The sequence below is a fragment of the Hippopotamus amphibius genome, chromosome 1 (assembly GCF_030028045.1).
Source record: "Hippopotamus amphibius kiboko isolate mHipAmp2 chromosome 1, mHipAmp2.hap2, whole genome shotgun sequence".
In the NCBI taxonomy this organism is placed as follows: Eukaryota; Metazoa; Chordata; class Mammalia; order Artiodactyla; family Hippopotamidae; genus Hippopotamus; species Hippopotamus amphibius.
The window spans coordinates 145,676,956-145,691,769 of record NC_080186.1 but is presented as its reverse complement, the minus strand read 5'-3'; the positions used below and the strand labels follow the sequence as shown (position 1 = coordinate 145,691,769).

The 14,814-nt window shown below is 39.6% G+C and overlaps 2 protein-coding genes across 3 annotated transcripts in view; both read right to left on the bottom strand.

Moving 5' to 3' along the window:
- HAVCR2 (hepatitis A virus cellular receptor 2) overlaps nt 1-9,951 on the bottom strand; it is a 46,535-nt gene extending 36,584 nt beyond the window's left edge. Inside the window, exon 1 of the mRNA XM_057730159.1 lies at nt 9,922-9,951. The gene's annotated coding sequence lies outside the window, so the exon portion shown is untranslated. The remainder of the gene's footprint in view (nt 1-9,921) is intronic.
- Nucleotides 223-9,981, bottom strand: MED7 (mediator complex subunit 7). 2 transcript variants are annotated; one of them, XM_057730161.1, is made up of 2 exons: nt 9,922-9,981; nt 223-1,316 (listed from the first exon to the last, which is right to left on the bottom strand). In XM_057730161.1, exon 2 carries the CDS (start codon nt 1,297-1,299, stop codon nt 598-600), a length of 702 nt encoding a protein of 233 aa, XP_057586144.1. In that variant the 5' UTR covers nt 1,300-1,316; nt 9,922-9,981; the 3' UTR covers nt 223-597. The 2 variants fall into 2 exon arrangements, with proteins under 2 accessions (XP_057586144.1, XP_057586145.1); XM_057730162.1 differs by lacking the exon at nt 9,922-9,981 and adding an exon at nt 9,886-9,906.
- Nucleotides 9,982-14,814: the final 4,833 nt, after the last annotated feature.

Here is a 14,814-nt window from a genome sequence, read left to right as displayed (position 1 = left end):
TGAATGTTTGTAACTAAAAGTGATCAAAGGACTTCTTAGTGACTGAAAAGTTCTGGGACCCATCCAGGATAGGGACAAGAGTCTGAGAGAGTGTTTACAGGAGCAGACAAGGAAAAATAAAACTGCTGTTTATAACTCTCCAGGGTTCCTCTCTTTTAATACACTATTCTTTTTTAGAGATTAAGCAAATTTTGAAATGAAATAAATCTAAAGATTTCATAATTTCACATTTATAAAGTTTGATGTCCTTTATTATCTATCATGCTTAAAGCAAATGACAAATCTACTTTTCAGGGATGAAAACCTGCTATTACTGAGGTATCTTCAAAGTTTACTGCAACTTCAAAAATAGGGATGTTCCACACAATAGCTGCAAACACTCTGCTTTTTAAGGTGATTACTCCTAACGTAGGCACACTCATCTACCCATGCTTGCCATAAAGTGAAATTACTGCCTGTGACGTCTCAATCGAGAAAGTTCGACACTTGCTGCTTGCAAGACTTCTAGTTATATCTCTTTTGAGATTCTCTAAAAGTGAATTAACTAATATATATGCTATTTACTGGGGGGAAAAAAAGAAGAAAAAGAAACATCCTTCATGGTCTTTCATTCATTTCATCAATTAGGACACACAAGGCAGCATCTTTCTCTATAATCTGATCTCTCCTATGACCTGAATTTTCTCTTTGTTGTTCATCCTGTCCAGCACAATTACTGTTATCATTGGCGTCCATTGGTTCAGTTTTTACTTTCATCCCTGCTTCCGAATGGGGCAAATCATCAGGCAAAGAAGCCAAGCAATTCTGAATCATCTCAATGACTCGTTCCAGATGCTTCTGAAACCTCTCGGCTGTCTCAAGGCGCTGACGTTTCTGCACCTCCATCATGACTCTCAAGGTCTCTCTTGCTTGGTGGGGTCGGTATTCATTTATGAGATGATGCACATGCACAAAAAGCAGCTTAAGATCTTCTAGCTTCTCTTCTCGTTTTATACTCCCGGGGCTCCTTATCAAGATATCTAAGAGGTCTAAGAAATTAATAAGGATAGACATATTGAGTTTTCTCAGTTCTTTCTTGTGATCAAACTGCATAGGATGAAGCCGTTCAATACCCTGACTTTCTAAAGGGCGGATGATAAGATCATCACATTGGAACTGGTTGCCAAACATCATGTAACTGTCCTTTATCGGAGGTGGAGGCTTGGGAGCGAGGCCTTCCTGAATATTTTCATCTGTATACTCCTTGATGTACTGCATTGGAGGGGGTGGGAGGGCGCTTACTTGCTGTGGCTCACCCATTGTGGAAGACCAAGAACCTACAGAAATAGACCATCAAACAAAAAATCAGAAAAAAAAAAAAAAAATCACACACACACACATATACACACACAGAAATAAACCAAAGATTGAGAGTGGAGCTACAAAACAAACCTGTTACATTCAGCAACTAATGACAGAACATTTTCCCTTTTCTCCCCTGGCAGTTTGGCACCCAGGACAAAATGATCTCCCTAGGCTCTAAAACTAACATTTACAACAGGGAAAGGCTGCCAACCTTTTCTAAGTAGCAATATATACTCAATCACCCAAGTATTTTTCCCGCTCTACTTGTTGACCCCTGAGCAACACAGGTTTGAACTTGCATGGGTTCACTTATATGTGGATTTTTTTCAACAGTAAATACTAGAGTACTACAAGATCCGTGGTTGGTTGAATCCTCAGATGCAGAACCGTGACTATGAAGGAACTGCAGATACAAAGGGCCAGCTCTAAGTTATACTCAGATGTCTAACTGCAGAAAGGGTGGGTGCCCCTAACCTCCCAGTTATTCAAAGGTCAACTGTATTTTCACCTATAAATGAAATCTTCTGGATTCCACACCCGTCACCACTTATGCCTCATTTCTCTACCCTCTCTACAGCCAAACTACACATGCTGTCTCCCCACTGCACGTTACAAACACTTTTGTTTTATATTATAGATTGATTTCCAAAAGTAAACCCTTATAACTCTAAGGAACACTGACAAAATTAACATCGCTATATTGCAAACTCACATAATCTGAGCTTCTGTGATCCAATTCCATTCCCTTTTTTCCTACAATATACTCTACAATTTTTATAGACTCATCAATTTCTCTGCATCTACTACAGAAATTTCAAACTCAACTATACCTTCAATAGTCACAACCTCCATCTATTCTATTTTAAGCTTAGCTATATCATAAAATGAGAAGATCCTGACTGCTCATTTAGACATATCTTACCAGATTTTCAAGATATAACACCACCACCCAACATCAGAGATAGCAAGTAATATACTAGAGGCAGTTTTATACCTGGAATTTGTGAGGTACTAAGGGCAGCTGTGGGGCAGCCCTGAGTTTCCACCAACCCACAGTGGTGAACTGGATGCTGCTGAGAGTCAATCTGGCAGTGGCCATGGGCATGATGAGTTACTCTAACTATATCAATCCACAGTTCACTGCTTTATTAGCCTTCTGCATATTCATTTTTGTCACTATTCAATCTGGTGTCCATCTCCTACCTCTACAACTGTTCAAGTTTTGTGATGAACAGTTCACCACATGATGAAGTCCAACAGACATTTCTTTTTAATCTAAAGACACTTTAAGCTCCTTATTGGCATATAATTGCTTTACACTGTTGTGCCAGTTTTTGCTGTACACCAAAGTGAATCAGCTGTATTTATATATATATCCCCACACCCCCTCCCTCCCTGCAACTCCCTCTCACCCTCCCTATCCCAGCCTTCTAAGTCATCACCCATCATCGAGTTGATCTCCCTATGTTATACAGCAACTTCCCACTAGCTATCTATTTTACACTTGGTAGTGTATATATGTCAACACTACTCTCTCACTTTGTCCGAGCTTCCCACTTGCCGCTCCCCCTCCCCAACCCCGTGTCCTCAAGTCCATTCTCTACATCTCCATCTTTATTCTTGCCCTGTCACTGGGTTCATCAGTACCATTTTTTTTAGATTCCATACATATGAGTTAGCATATGGTATTTGTTTTTCTCTTTCTGGCTTACTTCGCTCTGTATGAGTCTCTAGGTCCATCCACCTCACTACAGATAACTCCATTTCATTCCTTTTTATGGCTGAGTAATATTCCATTGTATATATGTGCCACATCTTCTTTATCCATTCATCTGTTGAAGGGCATTTAGGTTGCTTCCATGTTCTGGCTATTGTAAATAGTGCTGCAACGAACACTGTGGTGCATGTTTCTTTTTGGATTATGGTTTTCTCTGGGTATATGCCCAATAGTGAGATTTCTGGATCATATGGTAGTTTCATTTTTAGTTTTTTAAGGAACCTCCAAACTGTTTTCCATAGTGGCTGTGCCAACTTACAGTCCCACCAACAGTACAGGAGGGTTCCCTTTTCTCCACATCCTCTCCCGCATTTATTGTTTCTAGATTTTTTGATGATCGCCATTCTGACTGGTGTGAGGTGATACCTCATTGTGGCTTTGACTTGCATTTCTCTAATGACTAGTAATGTTGAGCATCTTTTCATGTGTTTGTTAGCCACCTGCACGTCTTCTTTGGAGAAATGTCTATTTCGGTCTTCCGCCCATTTGTGGATTGGGTTATTTGCTTTTTTGGTATGAAGCTGCATGAGCTGCTTGTATATTTTTGAGATGAATCCTTTGTCAGTTGCTTCATTGGCAAATATTTCCTCCCATTCTGAGGGTTGTCTTCTTGTCTTGTTTATGGTTTCTTTTGCTGTGCAAAAGCTTTTAAGTTTCATTAGCTCCCATTTGTCTTTGATTTTATTTCCGTTATTCTAAGAGGTGGGTCAAAAAGGATCTTGCTTTGATTTGTCAGAGAGTGTTCTGCCTATGTTTTCCTCTAAGAGTTTTATAGTGTCTGGCCTTACATGTAGGTCTTCAATCCATTTTGAGTTTATTTTTGTGTATGGTGTTAGGAAGTATTCAAATTTCATTCTTTTACATGTAAATGTCCAATTTTCCCAGCACCACTTACTGAAGAGGCTTTCCTTCCATTGTATATTTTTGCCTCCTTTGTCAAAGATAAGGTGCCCATATGTACGTGGGTTTATCTCTGGACTCTCTATTCTGTTTCGTTGATCTATATTTCTGTTTTTGTGCCAGTGCCATACTGCCAATGGACATTTTTCTAAGGTGATCTTAATCCCTCAGCAGCATTTTCTTCGTTTTCAACACACTCCCCTTGTCCCTCAGCTTCTGTGATCCTACATTTACGTTTTCCTTCTATGACACTGGCCACACCCTCTCAGTCTCCTTTACTGTGCCTCCTCTATCCAAATTTTAATGTTGGCATGCCTTAGAGAGTCACAAACTCAAACGCCAAAGGGAAAAGGCAAGCAACACAGAGTTGGGGCACTCTGGAGCAGGGATTAGGGAGAACTGAGCATCTCCAAGCCAGATCTCAAAGCCTCCAGCCACTAGCATTCATGTGCAAATGAAGATTCATTGTTCCTTGGTCCTGAGTTTTCAAGCAAGGGCAAAAAATCCAGATTTTTATGTGAAATTTCTGTTTTTAAAAATACTGGCAATTAATTCCAGAAAATGTCAAGTACTGTGAGGTCAAAAAGAATTTATCTCCAACAATCTTTGTGGTCTGCTGGCCACAAGTTCTAGGCCTTTGTTTTCTGTTCTCCTTGCGGTGATCTCAGTCAATTCCATAGCTTTTTAATACCATTTCTATCAGTGGTTCTCGGCCAGGTGTGATTTTTGCCAACCAGAAGGCATATACAAGGTCTGGAGACACATTTTGTTGTCACAACTCAGGGGAGGGGGTGTTACTGGCTTTTAATGGGTTGAGGCTGGGGATGCTATAAACATACAATGCACAGGACAGCCCCCCATAACAAAGAATTATCCAGCCCAAAATGTCAATATATTATGCCAAAGTGGAGAAATCGTGGTCTATATTTATGACTTGACTTTTTTTTTTTTAATTGAAGAATACTTGATTTACAATGCTGTGTTACTTTCAGGTGTACAGCAAAGTGATTTTTTTTTTTTTCAGATTATCTTCCATTATAGGTTATTACAAGATATTGAATATAATTCCCTGTGCTATACAGTAAATCCCTGTTGCTTATCTATTTTATGTATAGCAGTTTATCTGTTAATCCCATACTCCTAATTTGCCCCTCTCTCCCTCCCTCTCCCCTTTGGCAACCATAAGTTTGTTTTCTATGTCTGTGAGTCTATTTCTGTTTTGTATATAGATTCATTTGTATTATTTTTAGATTCCACATATAAGTGATATCATAAAATATTTTTCTCTTGACTCAACTTTTTATCTCCAGTCCAGACTGCCTCTGGGCTCCTTCTGGATGTCTCACAGGGCATCAAACTTAAAAGAAAAAAAAAATTCTTTGAATTTTTTGTATTTATGGGTTTTTTAAATTTTTTTGTATTTTTTGTATTTATGGGTTTTTTAAATTTTTTTGTATTTTTTGTATTTATGGTAGAATCAAAAGTTCTTTGATTCTACCATAAATACACACACCCTAAACCTGTTCCCCTCATAGCTTCTAATCTTTCCTATTTCAGTAAAATGTCCCCATTATCCACCTAGTATTTCAAGCCAGAAACCTAAAGGTTATCTTAATCCTTTTTTGCCAACCTCCTCTCCTCACCACCACTGCCAAATTTATCAAGTCTCGTTGATTCCAAAACTTCGCTATCTCAAATTCATCAGTTCTGACCAAGACACCATTCCTTTGTACCTGGAATACAATGGCTTCCCAGGGATCTTTTTGGTTTCACTACAGTTCTTCTATATAATGGCCAGCCTAATTCTCATACCACATTCCTTCTCCCTTATATTGTAGCACATTATCATCTAGTATTCTTACACAATTCTTTACACCAACCTCTTCTGCCTTTGGTTCTTTCCATATGCTTTTCTTCCTGCTTCAGGCACTAGCTCAAAATGTCACCTCTAAAGAAAACTTCTCTGATTATTCATCAAAAGCAGATCCTGCCTCCCCGCTTTCATTCTCTGTATCAGTATCTGATTAGTCTCCCCAACCAGACTTATAAGCTCCATGAGAGGACTACAACTATCACAGTTCTCACTCTGTCCAAAACCACGGTACATAAGCTTCATAAGTATTTGTTGGTAGCTCCATTCATTTCAAGGCTTCAAATCAATGGGTATTTGGAAGTAAGTACAAACATCTTTAACATGTATTTACTCTTTCAAATATTTACTGTTTATCTAATATATGACAATGATGATTATGATGACAGATAACACTTGCCTGCACAGTATGTGCCAGACACTCTTCTAAATACTCTTCTCATGGTTGTGAGCAATCTAAGAAAAGAAAGGCACTCTTTCCATTTTAGAGATGAAATCACTGTGGCTCACAAAGGTTGATCCACTTGCGTAAAGTCACAGAGTAAAGGAACAAGCCAGAGCCTAAAGATCTCAAACACTACATCATACTATCTTTCAAGGATAAAAAAGAAACTGTCCCCATCCTTGTGTTGCTTACAATCTATCAAGAAGAACAGGCAAGAAACAGCTGGCTGCATTTTTTTTTCTTTTAAAAAAGAGTTCTATTGAGATATAATTAACATACAATAAACTGCATATATTTAAAGTGTACCATTTTTTTCTTATTAGTCATCTAATTTATTCATATTAATGTATATATGTCAATCCCAATTCATCCCACCCACCCCTCACCTCCTCCCTTGGTGTCCATGTTTGTTCTCTACATCTGTGTCTCTATTTCTGCCTTACAAACCAGTTCATCTGTACCATTTTTCTAGATTCTGCATATATGCATCATTACACGATATTTTTCTCTTTCTGACTTACTTCACTCTATATGACAGCCTCTAGTCCATCCACGTCTCCACAAATGACTTAATTTCGTTCCTTTTTATGGCTGAGGAATGTTCCACTTGTACATATGTACCACATCTTCTTTATCCATTTGTCTGTTGATGGACATTTATGTTGCTTCCATGACCTGACTATTGTAAACAGTGCTGCAATGAACACTGGGATGCATGTGTCTTTTTGAATTATGGTTCTCTCTGGGTATACGCCCAGTAGTGGGATTGCTGGGTCATATGGAAAATTCTATTTTTAGTTTTTAAGGAAACTCCATACTATTCTCCATAGCAGCTGTATCAATTTACATTCCCACCAACAGTGCAAGAGGGTTGCCTTTTCTCCACACCCTCTCCAGCACTTATTGTTTGTAGATTTTTTAATGATGCCCATTCTATCTGGTGTGAGGTGATACTGAGCAGCTTTTCATGTGCCTGTTGGCCATCTATATGTCTTCTTTGGAGAAATGTCTATTTAGGTCTTCCACCCATTTTTTGATTGGGTTGTTTGGTTTTTTGATATTGAGCTGCGTGAGCTGTTTATATATTCTAACTACATGTTTTAAGAGCACTACAAAAGACTAACATATCTGACTACCAAAAATAAATTTTAAAATTCCTATAGGAAAATATACCATAAGCAAAATTAAAAGACAATCCCATTTTTCTGAGAGAAGAATGCCTGCAAGCTAACAAGTGCAGATACTAGAAATTTAGATTTTTTAAAAATATATTTTCTGATTCCATCCCCATACGAAAAACACTATGACTCCAGCAACTGCCTGTCTCATTCACACCTCTACTTCCAGCACCTTAAACAATGCCTAGAAGGTGCTAAATCCTCAATAAGGGCCCACTGAATGAGTTTTCTTTTTTAAATCTGTATTTTTAAAAAATAATAGAAAAATAGGCAAAAGATAAGAAAAGTGTAAATGCTGAATAAAGGCAGGAAAATATTCAGACTAATACACTGTCAAAAGCAAATTTTAAAAAGGATCCTTTTCATCTAACAGACTATCAAGATTTCAAATACTCCATCATTTAACAAATATTAGAACACCTTCTATGTGGCAGGCCCTGGATTCCAAAACGGGTCATACTCTCCTTCCTCTCAGTTTCTTCAGAGTGGCCATCCCAATTTTGGAAGCAGGCTCTCAGTTCCTCTGGCCCTGCAGGGAAGCCTACTGTGGTGGACAGCATCCATTCCTCTCAGCCCTCACAGAAGCCAACATCACAACCTCCACATAACACTCTTAGGTGGCAGGCCAGTAACACCAGGAATGAATTCTCATACACAACTGATAGGAAAGCAAACGGATATATTTATTTGGAATTTAATGTGATGGTATCAAAAATTTAAATGCTGATATTCTTTTACTCAACAATTCTTTTTTTTTTAATTTTTATTTTATATTGGAGTATAGTTGATCGACAATGTTGTGTGAACCAACAATTCTATTTCTAGAAACTTATCCTACAAAAATATTGGTACAACTACACAAGAATGTGTTTAAGGATGCTCAATGCAGCACCGTTTGAAAAGAGCAGGAAAAGCTGGAAATAGCCCATAACTTCATCAATATGAGGGCTGGATAAAATGTCTATATATACACACAATACAACCATTAAGAAAAAACGGTTGAAAGTGCATGGGATGGAAAGTTATAAATACTGTGTACCGTTTCATTTATTTACAACACACTTATGACAGCTGCAAATAGTTAAAAACAACTTTTTAAAACTTTCAAACATAAATTCAGACTTATAGAATAATTCTATGAATAGTATAAAGAATACTCCATATTCCTCACTCAGATTCTCCAAATGTTAACATTTTCCCTCATTTGCCTGATTGGTGTCTCATCTCTTTACCTGCAAATATTTCAGTGGGTATCCTCCAAATAAGAATGTTCTCTTATAACCACATAATTACCAGAATCAGAGAATCAGCAACGAGCTGGTTTCACCCCACTCAAGCCTTTTTAGGTTGCAATTCCAGTTTTGTGCTTCCCAGCACCATGTGTAATCCTCTAATTAAGCTGCCAATCCCCAAAGGGCGACTAAGTGACAAGTTTTATGTCCTCTCCTAATCTTCAAACCAATTTTATGAGTTAAATACTATTATCAATTTCATTTTAGAGATGTGGTTCCCAAGTCTGTCTCACCAAGTGTCTGCAACCAGATCAAAAGGCTAGTAAATGGCACAGCAGGAATTCTTAACCTTGGTTCTTTTCGCTGCACAGGGCAAGCTCCCTTAAATCAGTAAACTATGGAGCATCCAACAGTACAAAAGGAAAATGACGTATTACAGAAATCATGTTTACCTCCCTATAACTCTTCTAGACTACACTTGTCTAATGCGATGGAGGTTTTTGGTGAAACAAGCGCCAGGCATCACAGCTGGTTATCAGACTGAAGATTCACCTTGTAGTGTTTGTTCCGTTCTGGGGTATTTAACCAAAAAAAGAAAGGTATTCTAGGGTGTCATCCCCAGATGTTTGATTCGTTTTGTCTACTGTGAAGAGGGCCGCTGGAATGTTGTTTTTAAAACCCCTCCTGATGAGCGAATGATTAGGCTTGGGATCTACCTCCTTCCCCGCCTCCCATTAATTCTTCTGATTTCAGGACTCCTCCCTGAGGAGGAAGAGCAAGGCTGGTTATCTCATAAGGCCGGAGAGGCCAAAAGACTCGCCGAAGTCACACAGCTTAGCAAACCAGCGGCGAGCTAGAACTCAGGTCTGCCAATCTCCGGCCAGGCTCAGCGTCCCCACTAGCTGGAAGCCCCGAGTCCACCAGCGGGAAGCCCCGAGCCCACTAGAGGGAAGACCCGAGTCCACTGTACTGAAGGCACCTTCCGCCGAGCGGTCCACCCCCGGGCTCCGCGAGCGGCGGAGAGGCCGCGCTCTCCGAAGGAAGCAGGAGAGGAAAGCGGGCGAACGCACTCGGTGCCAGGCCTCCCCTATTCCCAGCCCACCACGAGGAAGCCGCGGGGTCCGGAAGGAGAAACGCACGCGGAACAGAGAACCAAGCCGTCGCCGCCCACTCACCTCAGCTCTGGGTTCACGCTGGTAGCCGCCTTTACCACCGCAGCTGAACTCCAACTTCCGGCCTCCTCTTACAGGAAGAAGCCCCCGACGCTGTCCCTTGATTGGCTGAAAGTGCTGTCCTTTAACCGAAGCTTCTAGTCCCGCCTCTGACCGTTGGCTTGCTATTGCGCCTGCGCACACTCCCCCCGCCCCCGCCCCCGCCCCCGGCCTTTCCAGCGGTTCCGCGGCGTCCGTGGGGTTTGGAGTAAAGGAGGATATCTGTACCTCGTATCAATAAAAACAGCAACTGGTAGCTCGTTCGTTTCTTTTCCTATTTGTTTTTTAATGCTTAAAATTGAGGCATCCATACGTCTTACATAAACGTTAGACAATACAGATAAGCAGGTATTTTTTAAAATGATATCGACTGTAGCCCACTGTCAAAAGCAACATTTAAAAATGTACTCTATAGTCTTTAAATATTTTGTAATCTGGAAATAGTTGTGAACATGATTGAGAATCAATAATATATTCTTTTTTTTATTAATTAATTTATTTATTTTATTGGCTGTGTTGGGTCTTTTTTGCTGTGCGCGGGCTTTCTTTTTAGTTGTGGTGAGTGGGGGCTACTCGTCCTTGTGGTGCGCGGGCTCCGCATTGCCGTGGCTTCTCTTGTTGCGGAGCATGGGCTCTAGGCGTGTGGGCTTCAGTAGTTGCAGCACATGGGCTCAATAGTTGTGGCTCACGGGCTCTAAAGTGCAGGCTCAATAGTTGTGGCACACGGGCTTAGTTGCTCCACGGCATGTGGGATCTTCCTGGAGCAGGGATTGAACCCATATCTCCTGCATTGGCAGGCAGATTCTCAACTGCTGCACCACCTAGGAAGCCCGAGAATCAATAATATAGTCTTAATTTGCATTTCTTCACCATCTTTTCACCTCTATTTTCATTTACCAATTCAGATTCTGTTTTATTTCCAGGTAACAAATTAACAAGTCCAAAAAAAAAATCAGTGGTTTCTTTTGGAGGTTATTTTCATAAGAAATGTTACACATTTCTAAATTTGTGGGAATCTTCCAAGAGCATGTTGTACATAAAAAAAATAAGGTTGTTATTCTGGTAAAAGTTCTCAACTTTAACTCTTTAAGATTCTTTGACTTCATTTTTTTAAACTTATTATGGAGAGTTCCAAACATACATGAAAAGTAGAGAGAATAGTGTATTCATCACCCAACTTCAGCAATTATCTGCCCATAGACATTTCAGTTCAGCATGCATTTCTAAAAGATAAGGAATTGTTTTGCTTTTTAACAGAACCACAGAACCACTGTCTTATTTTAAAATAAATTAATAACTATTTAATATCATCAAAATCAAGTCAGTAGGGATTTGCCTGGTGGCACAGTGGTTAAGAATCTGCCTGCCAACACAGCGGACATGGGCTCAACCCCTGGTCTGGGAAGATGCCACATGCCACAGAGCAACTAAGCCCATGCACTGCAACTACTGAGCTTGCCTGCCACAACTACTGAAGCCCATGAGCCTAGAGCCTGTGTTCCGCAATAAGAGAAGCCACTGCACTGAGAAGCCTGTGCACTGCAACAGAGAAGCCGCCATTCGCCACAATTAGAGAAAGCCTGCACTCACCAACAAAGACCCAACGCAGTTAAAATAAAATAAAATAAAATAAAATAAATAAAAGTATGTTTGGAAAAAAATCAAGTCAGTATTTGGATACAAATTATCTGAGGCTCCCATAAAGTCCACCCCTTTGTGACTGGCTGATGTATCTTTTCATTATCTTTCAATGTATAGTTTCCTTCCTCCACCTCAATCCACACACCCCCCGCCCCCATTAATTTATTTGTTGAAGAAATCTGTTCACTTTTGAGCATACCCCAATCAGGCTTTTCTCCCCTCGCTGAGACCAATGTGACGTACACTGTGACCTCCAACAGGTATTCTTAGTCCTCATCTTATTCTACTCTCAGCAGCTTTTGGCACCTTTGATCTTTTGAATTGCCCCAGGACTGAGTTCTCAGTTCTTAGTGGGATGTCAACCAAGTGATAATACCCAGGTGATATCCAGGCCCTAGCAACACCCTCTCCTTTGCACTCAGACCCTCTTATCCAATAGTATTATACATCTTTATTCAATTGCAAAGGCTCAAATCTAAAGGTTCGCCTTTACTCCTCTTTCTTCCGTACTCCATTCAAGACTACTGTACCGGCCGGCCTTTTATATTTTTGATAGTTCTATGTGGAAATAAGTAAAAGTCTTAAATATAATTAATTTTCACCATCCCCACTGCTTCAGTCCTAGTGCATGCCACCATAATCTCCCCTGGACTTCTGAAATAGCCTCCTAAATAGTTTTCTTGCTTCCATTTTTGTCCTTCATTAACCTATTTACTGCACTGTCAAAATATAAGACAGATCTGACCACTCTATTCAAAGTTCTCCAAGGTTTTTTTTATCACATTTATAATAAAACCTAATGTTCTCACCATGGCCTACATAAGGTGCTATAAAATCTAGTCCTTGGTTATTTCTCCAATAATATTTCCTAAGATTTTTTTCCGTGCTCAGTCTTTTCCAGCTATAGAATTTATTCCTTTCCCTCAAAATTTTCAAGCCTACTTCTGCCTTAGGGCAATTGCATTTGCCTGGAACTCTCTTTCCTCGGATATTCACATGCCTCACTTCCTCACTTCATGTAGGTCTCTGGTCAAATGTGACCGTGTCAGAGAGGTCTTCCCTGGTCACTGTATATAAAGTGGCATGCCCCAATCATTCTCTTGGGGAATGTCCCCAATCCCCCTTACTATGCATTATCTTTCCTTCATAGAACATGTTATCATCTGATATCATATTATGCAGTTGATTTGTTTATTTTTAGTCTTTCTTCCCTATCAAAATACAAGATTCATGAGCATAGGGCCTTTGCTTCATTCATTGCTGCACCCTCAGCACCTAGAATAGTACCTGAAATTGGTGAGTACTCAATGAACATCTATTGAATAAGTAACAGAATTAACACAATCATCATTTTCAAATGAATTCACAGTGTGATATTGATGGATAAACCAGGGTATATTTAGCCAAAAGCCTGCTGTGTGAAATTATCTTCCTCCCAGCTTTTGCTATTGTGAATACATTGGATGAGCATCCTGGTTCCCGGTGCACGTGTATATGTTTGTATATATACATCCTTGGAATAAATGTCTAGAAATGGGATTTTGGACCCAAAAGTTCAATCTCTTACAGTTAGTGGCAGGATCAAAGCTAGAATCTGGGACTCTTGACTCTCAGTCTAGTGTCCTTTACAATAAACTGCAAATGAATAATGGTATGAAATTCAGATCATGAGAGTGACTAGTGACAATAAGGTGTGTAATAAACATTTGTTTATGTGGCTATACTTCCGGAATCTGATTAGAAAGTTTATTACTTAAAGATGCCTTCTCTAGGGACTTCCTTATCAGTCCGGTGGTTAAGACTCTGTGCTTCCACTGCAGGAGGCATAGGTTCAATCCCTGGTCTGGGAACTAAGTCCGCCATCCCAAAGAATTAAAAAAAAAAAAATGCCTTCTCTAATTTAACAAGGACTACGTCCATTCAGCAAATCTTTATTGCATCTACTGTGCCAAGCACTGTTCTAGACAGTAAAAATGACAGACAAAAGCCTTGCCTTCTAATGGAGAGACACACACAACAACATATAAGCAAATAAGAATTTGAAATAGTGATAAGGGCTCTGGGGAGAAAAATAATACAAAATAATGTGATAGCTAGGTGGGTTGGCAGGTAGCTTCTTTCAGAAGGTGATCGGGGTAGCCTCTGCTAGAAGGTGTCTTTGGAGCTAAGACGTGAGTGTTGAGAAGGAGTCAACTGTGCAAATATCTTGTAGACAGCCAGTGCAAAGAGCCTGAGGCTGCCATGATTCTCCTGAGTTAGAGAGATAGGAATGGAGCCTGTGTGCTCCACAACTAAGGAGCAAAGGGAGAGTGGGAAGAGATGAGGGGGCAGTAACAGACAAGAGTACATGGTAATTAGCATCTTGCCTGTTTTAGGAGCTTGGTACATTAAAAAGAACATCATTTTTATTACTTGATCTTAAGTGGCAAGCAGAAATAGTCACGCTTTTTCTCCACCCTATTGAATTTTTTAAGGTTAGCTTTATTGTTTACATACAGTAAAATTAACTTCAAGTGAACAATGCAATGAGTTTTGATTAATATATACTGTCATCTAACCCCCCCCCCACCAGAATTAAGATATAGAATATTTGCAACACCCCAAGCAATTCCTTTTGTGCCCCCTTAGTATTCAATCCCCTCCTTCACCCCTACGCCCTGGTAACCACTGGTCTGATTTCTATTCACATAGTTTTGCCTTTTCCAGAACATCATATAAATGGGATCATGCAGTATGTAGACTTTGTGCCTGGTTTCTTTCACTTAGCATAAAACTTAGGTCCATCAGCATTGTTGGACGTATTAATAGCTTGTTCCTTTTTACACGGAAGGAGTATTCCATTGTATAGATGTACTATAATTCACTTATTTATTTACCTGTTGATGGACATTTGGGTTATTTCCAGTCCTATAAACATTCACATACATGTCTTTTATGGAATAAGTTTTTTTTTTTTTTTTTGAGTTACTGCAAAGGGATTGTAAGGCCTTATAATAGGTATATGTTTAACTACATAAGAAAGCGTCAAGCAGTTTTCTAAAGAGGCTACACTATGGAAAACAGTATGGAGATTCCTTAAAAAACTAAAAATGGAACTACCATATGACCCAGCAATCCCACTCCTGGGTATATACCCTGAGAAAACCATAATTCAAAAAGACATATGCACCCCAATGTTCATTGCAGCACTATTTACAATAGCCAGGACATGGAAGC

Coding starts and splice junctions, on each gene's coding strand:
- MED7 (XM_057730161.1), bottom strand. CDS start 1,299: ATGGGTGAGCCACAGCAAGTAAGCGCCCTCCCACCCCCTCCAATGCAG.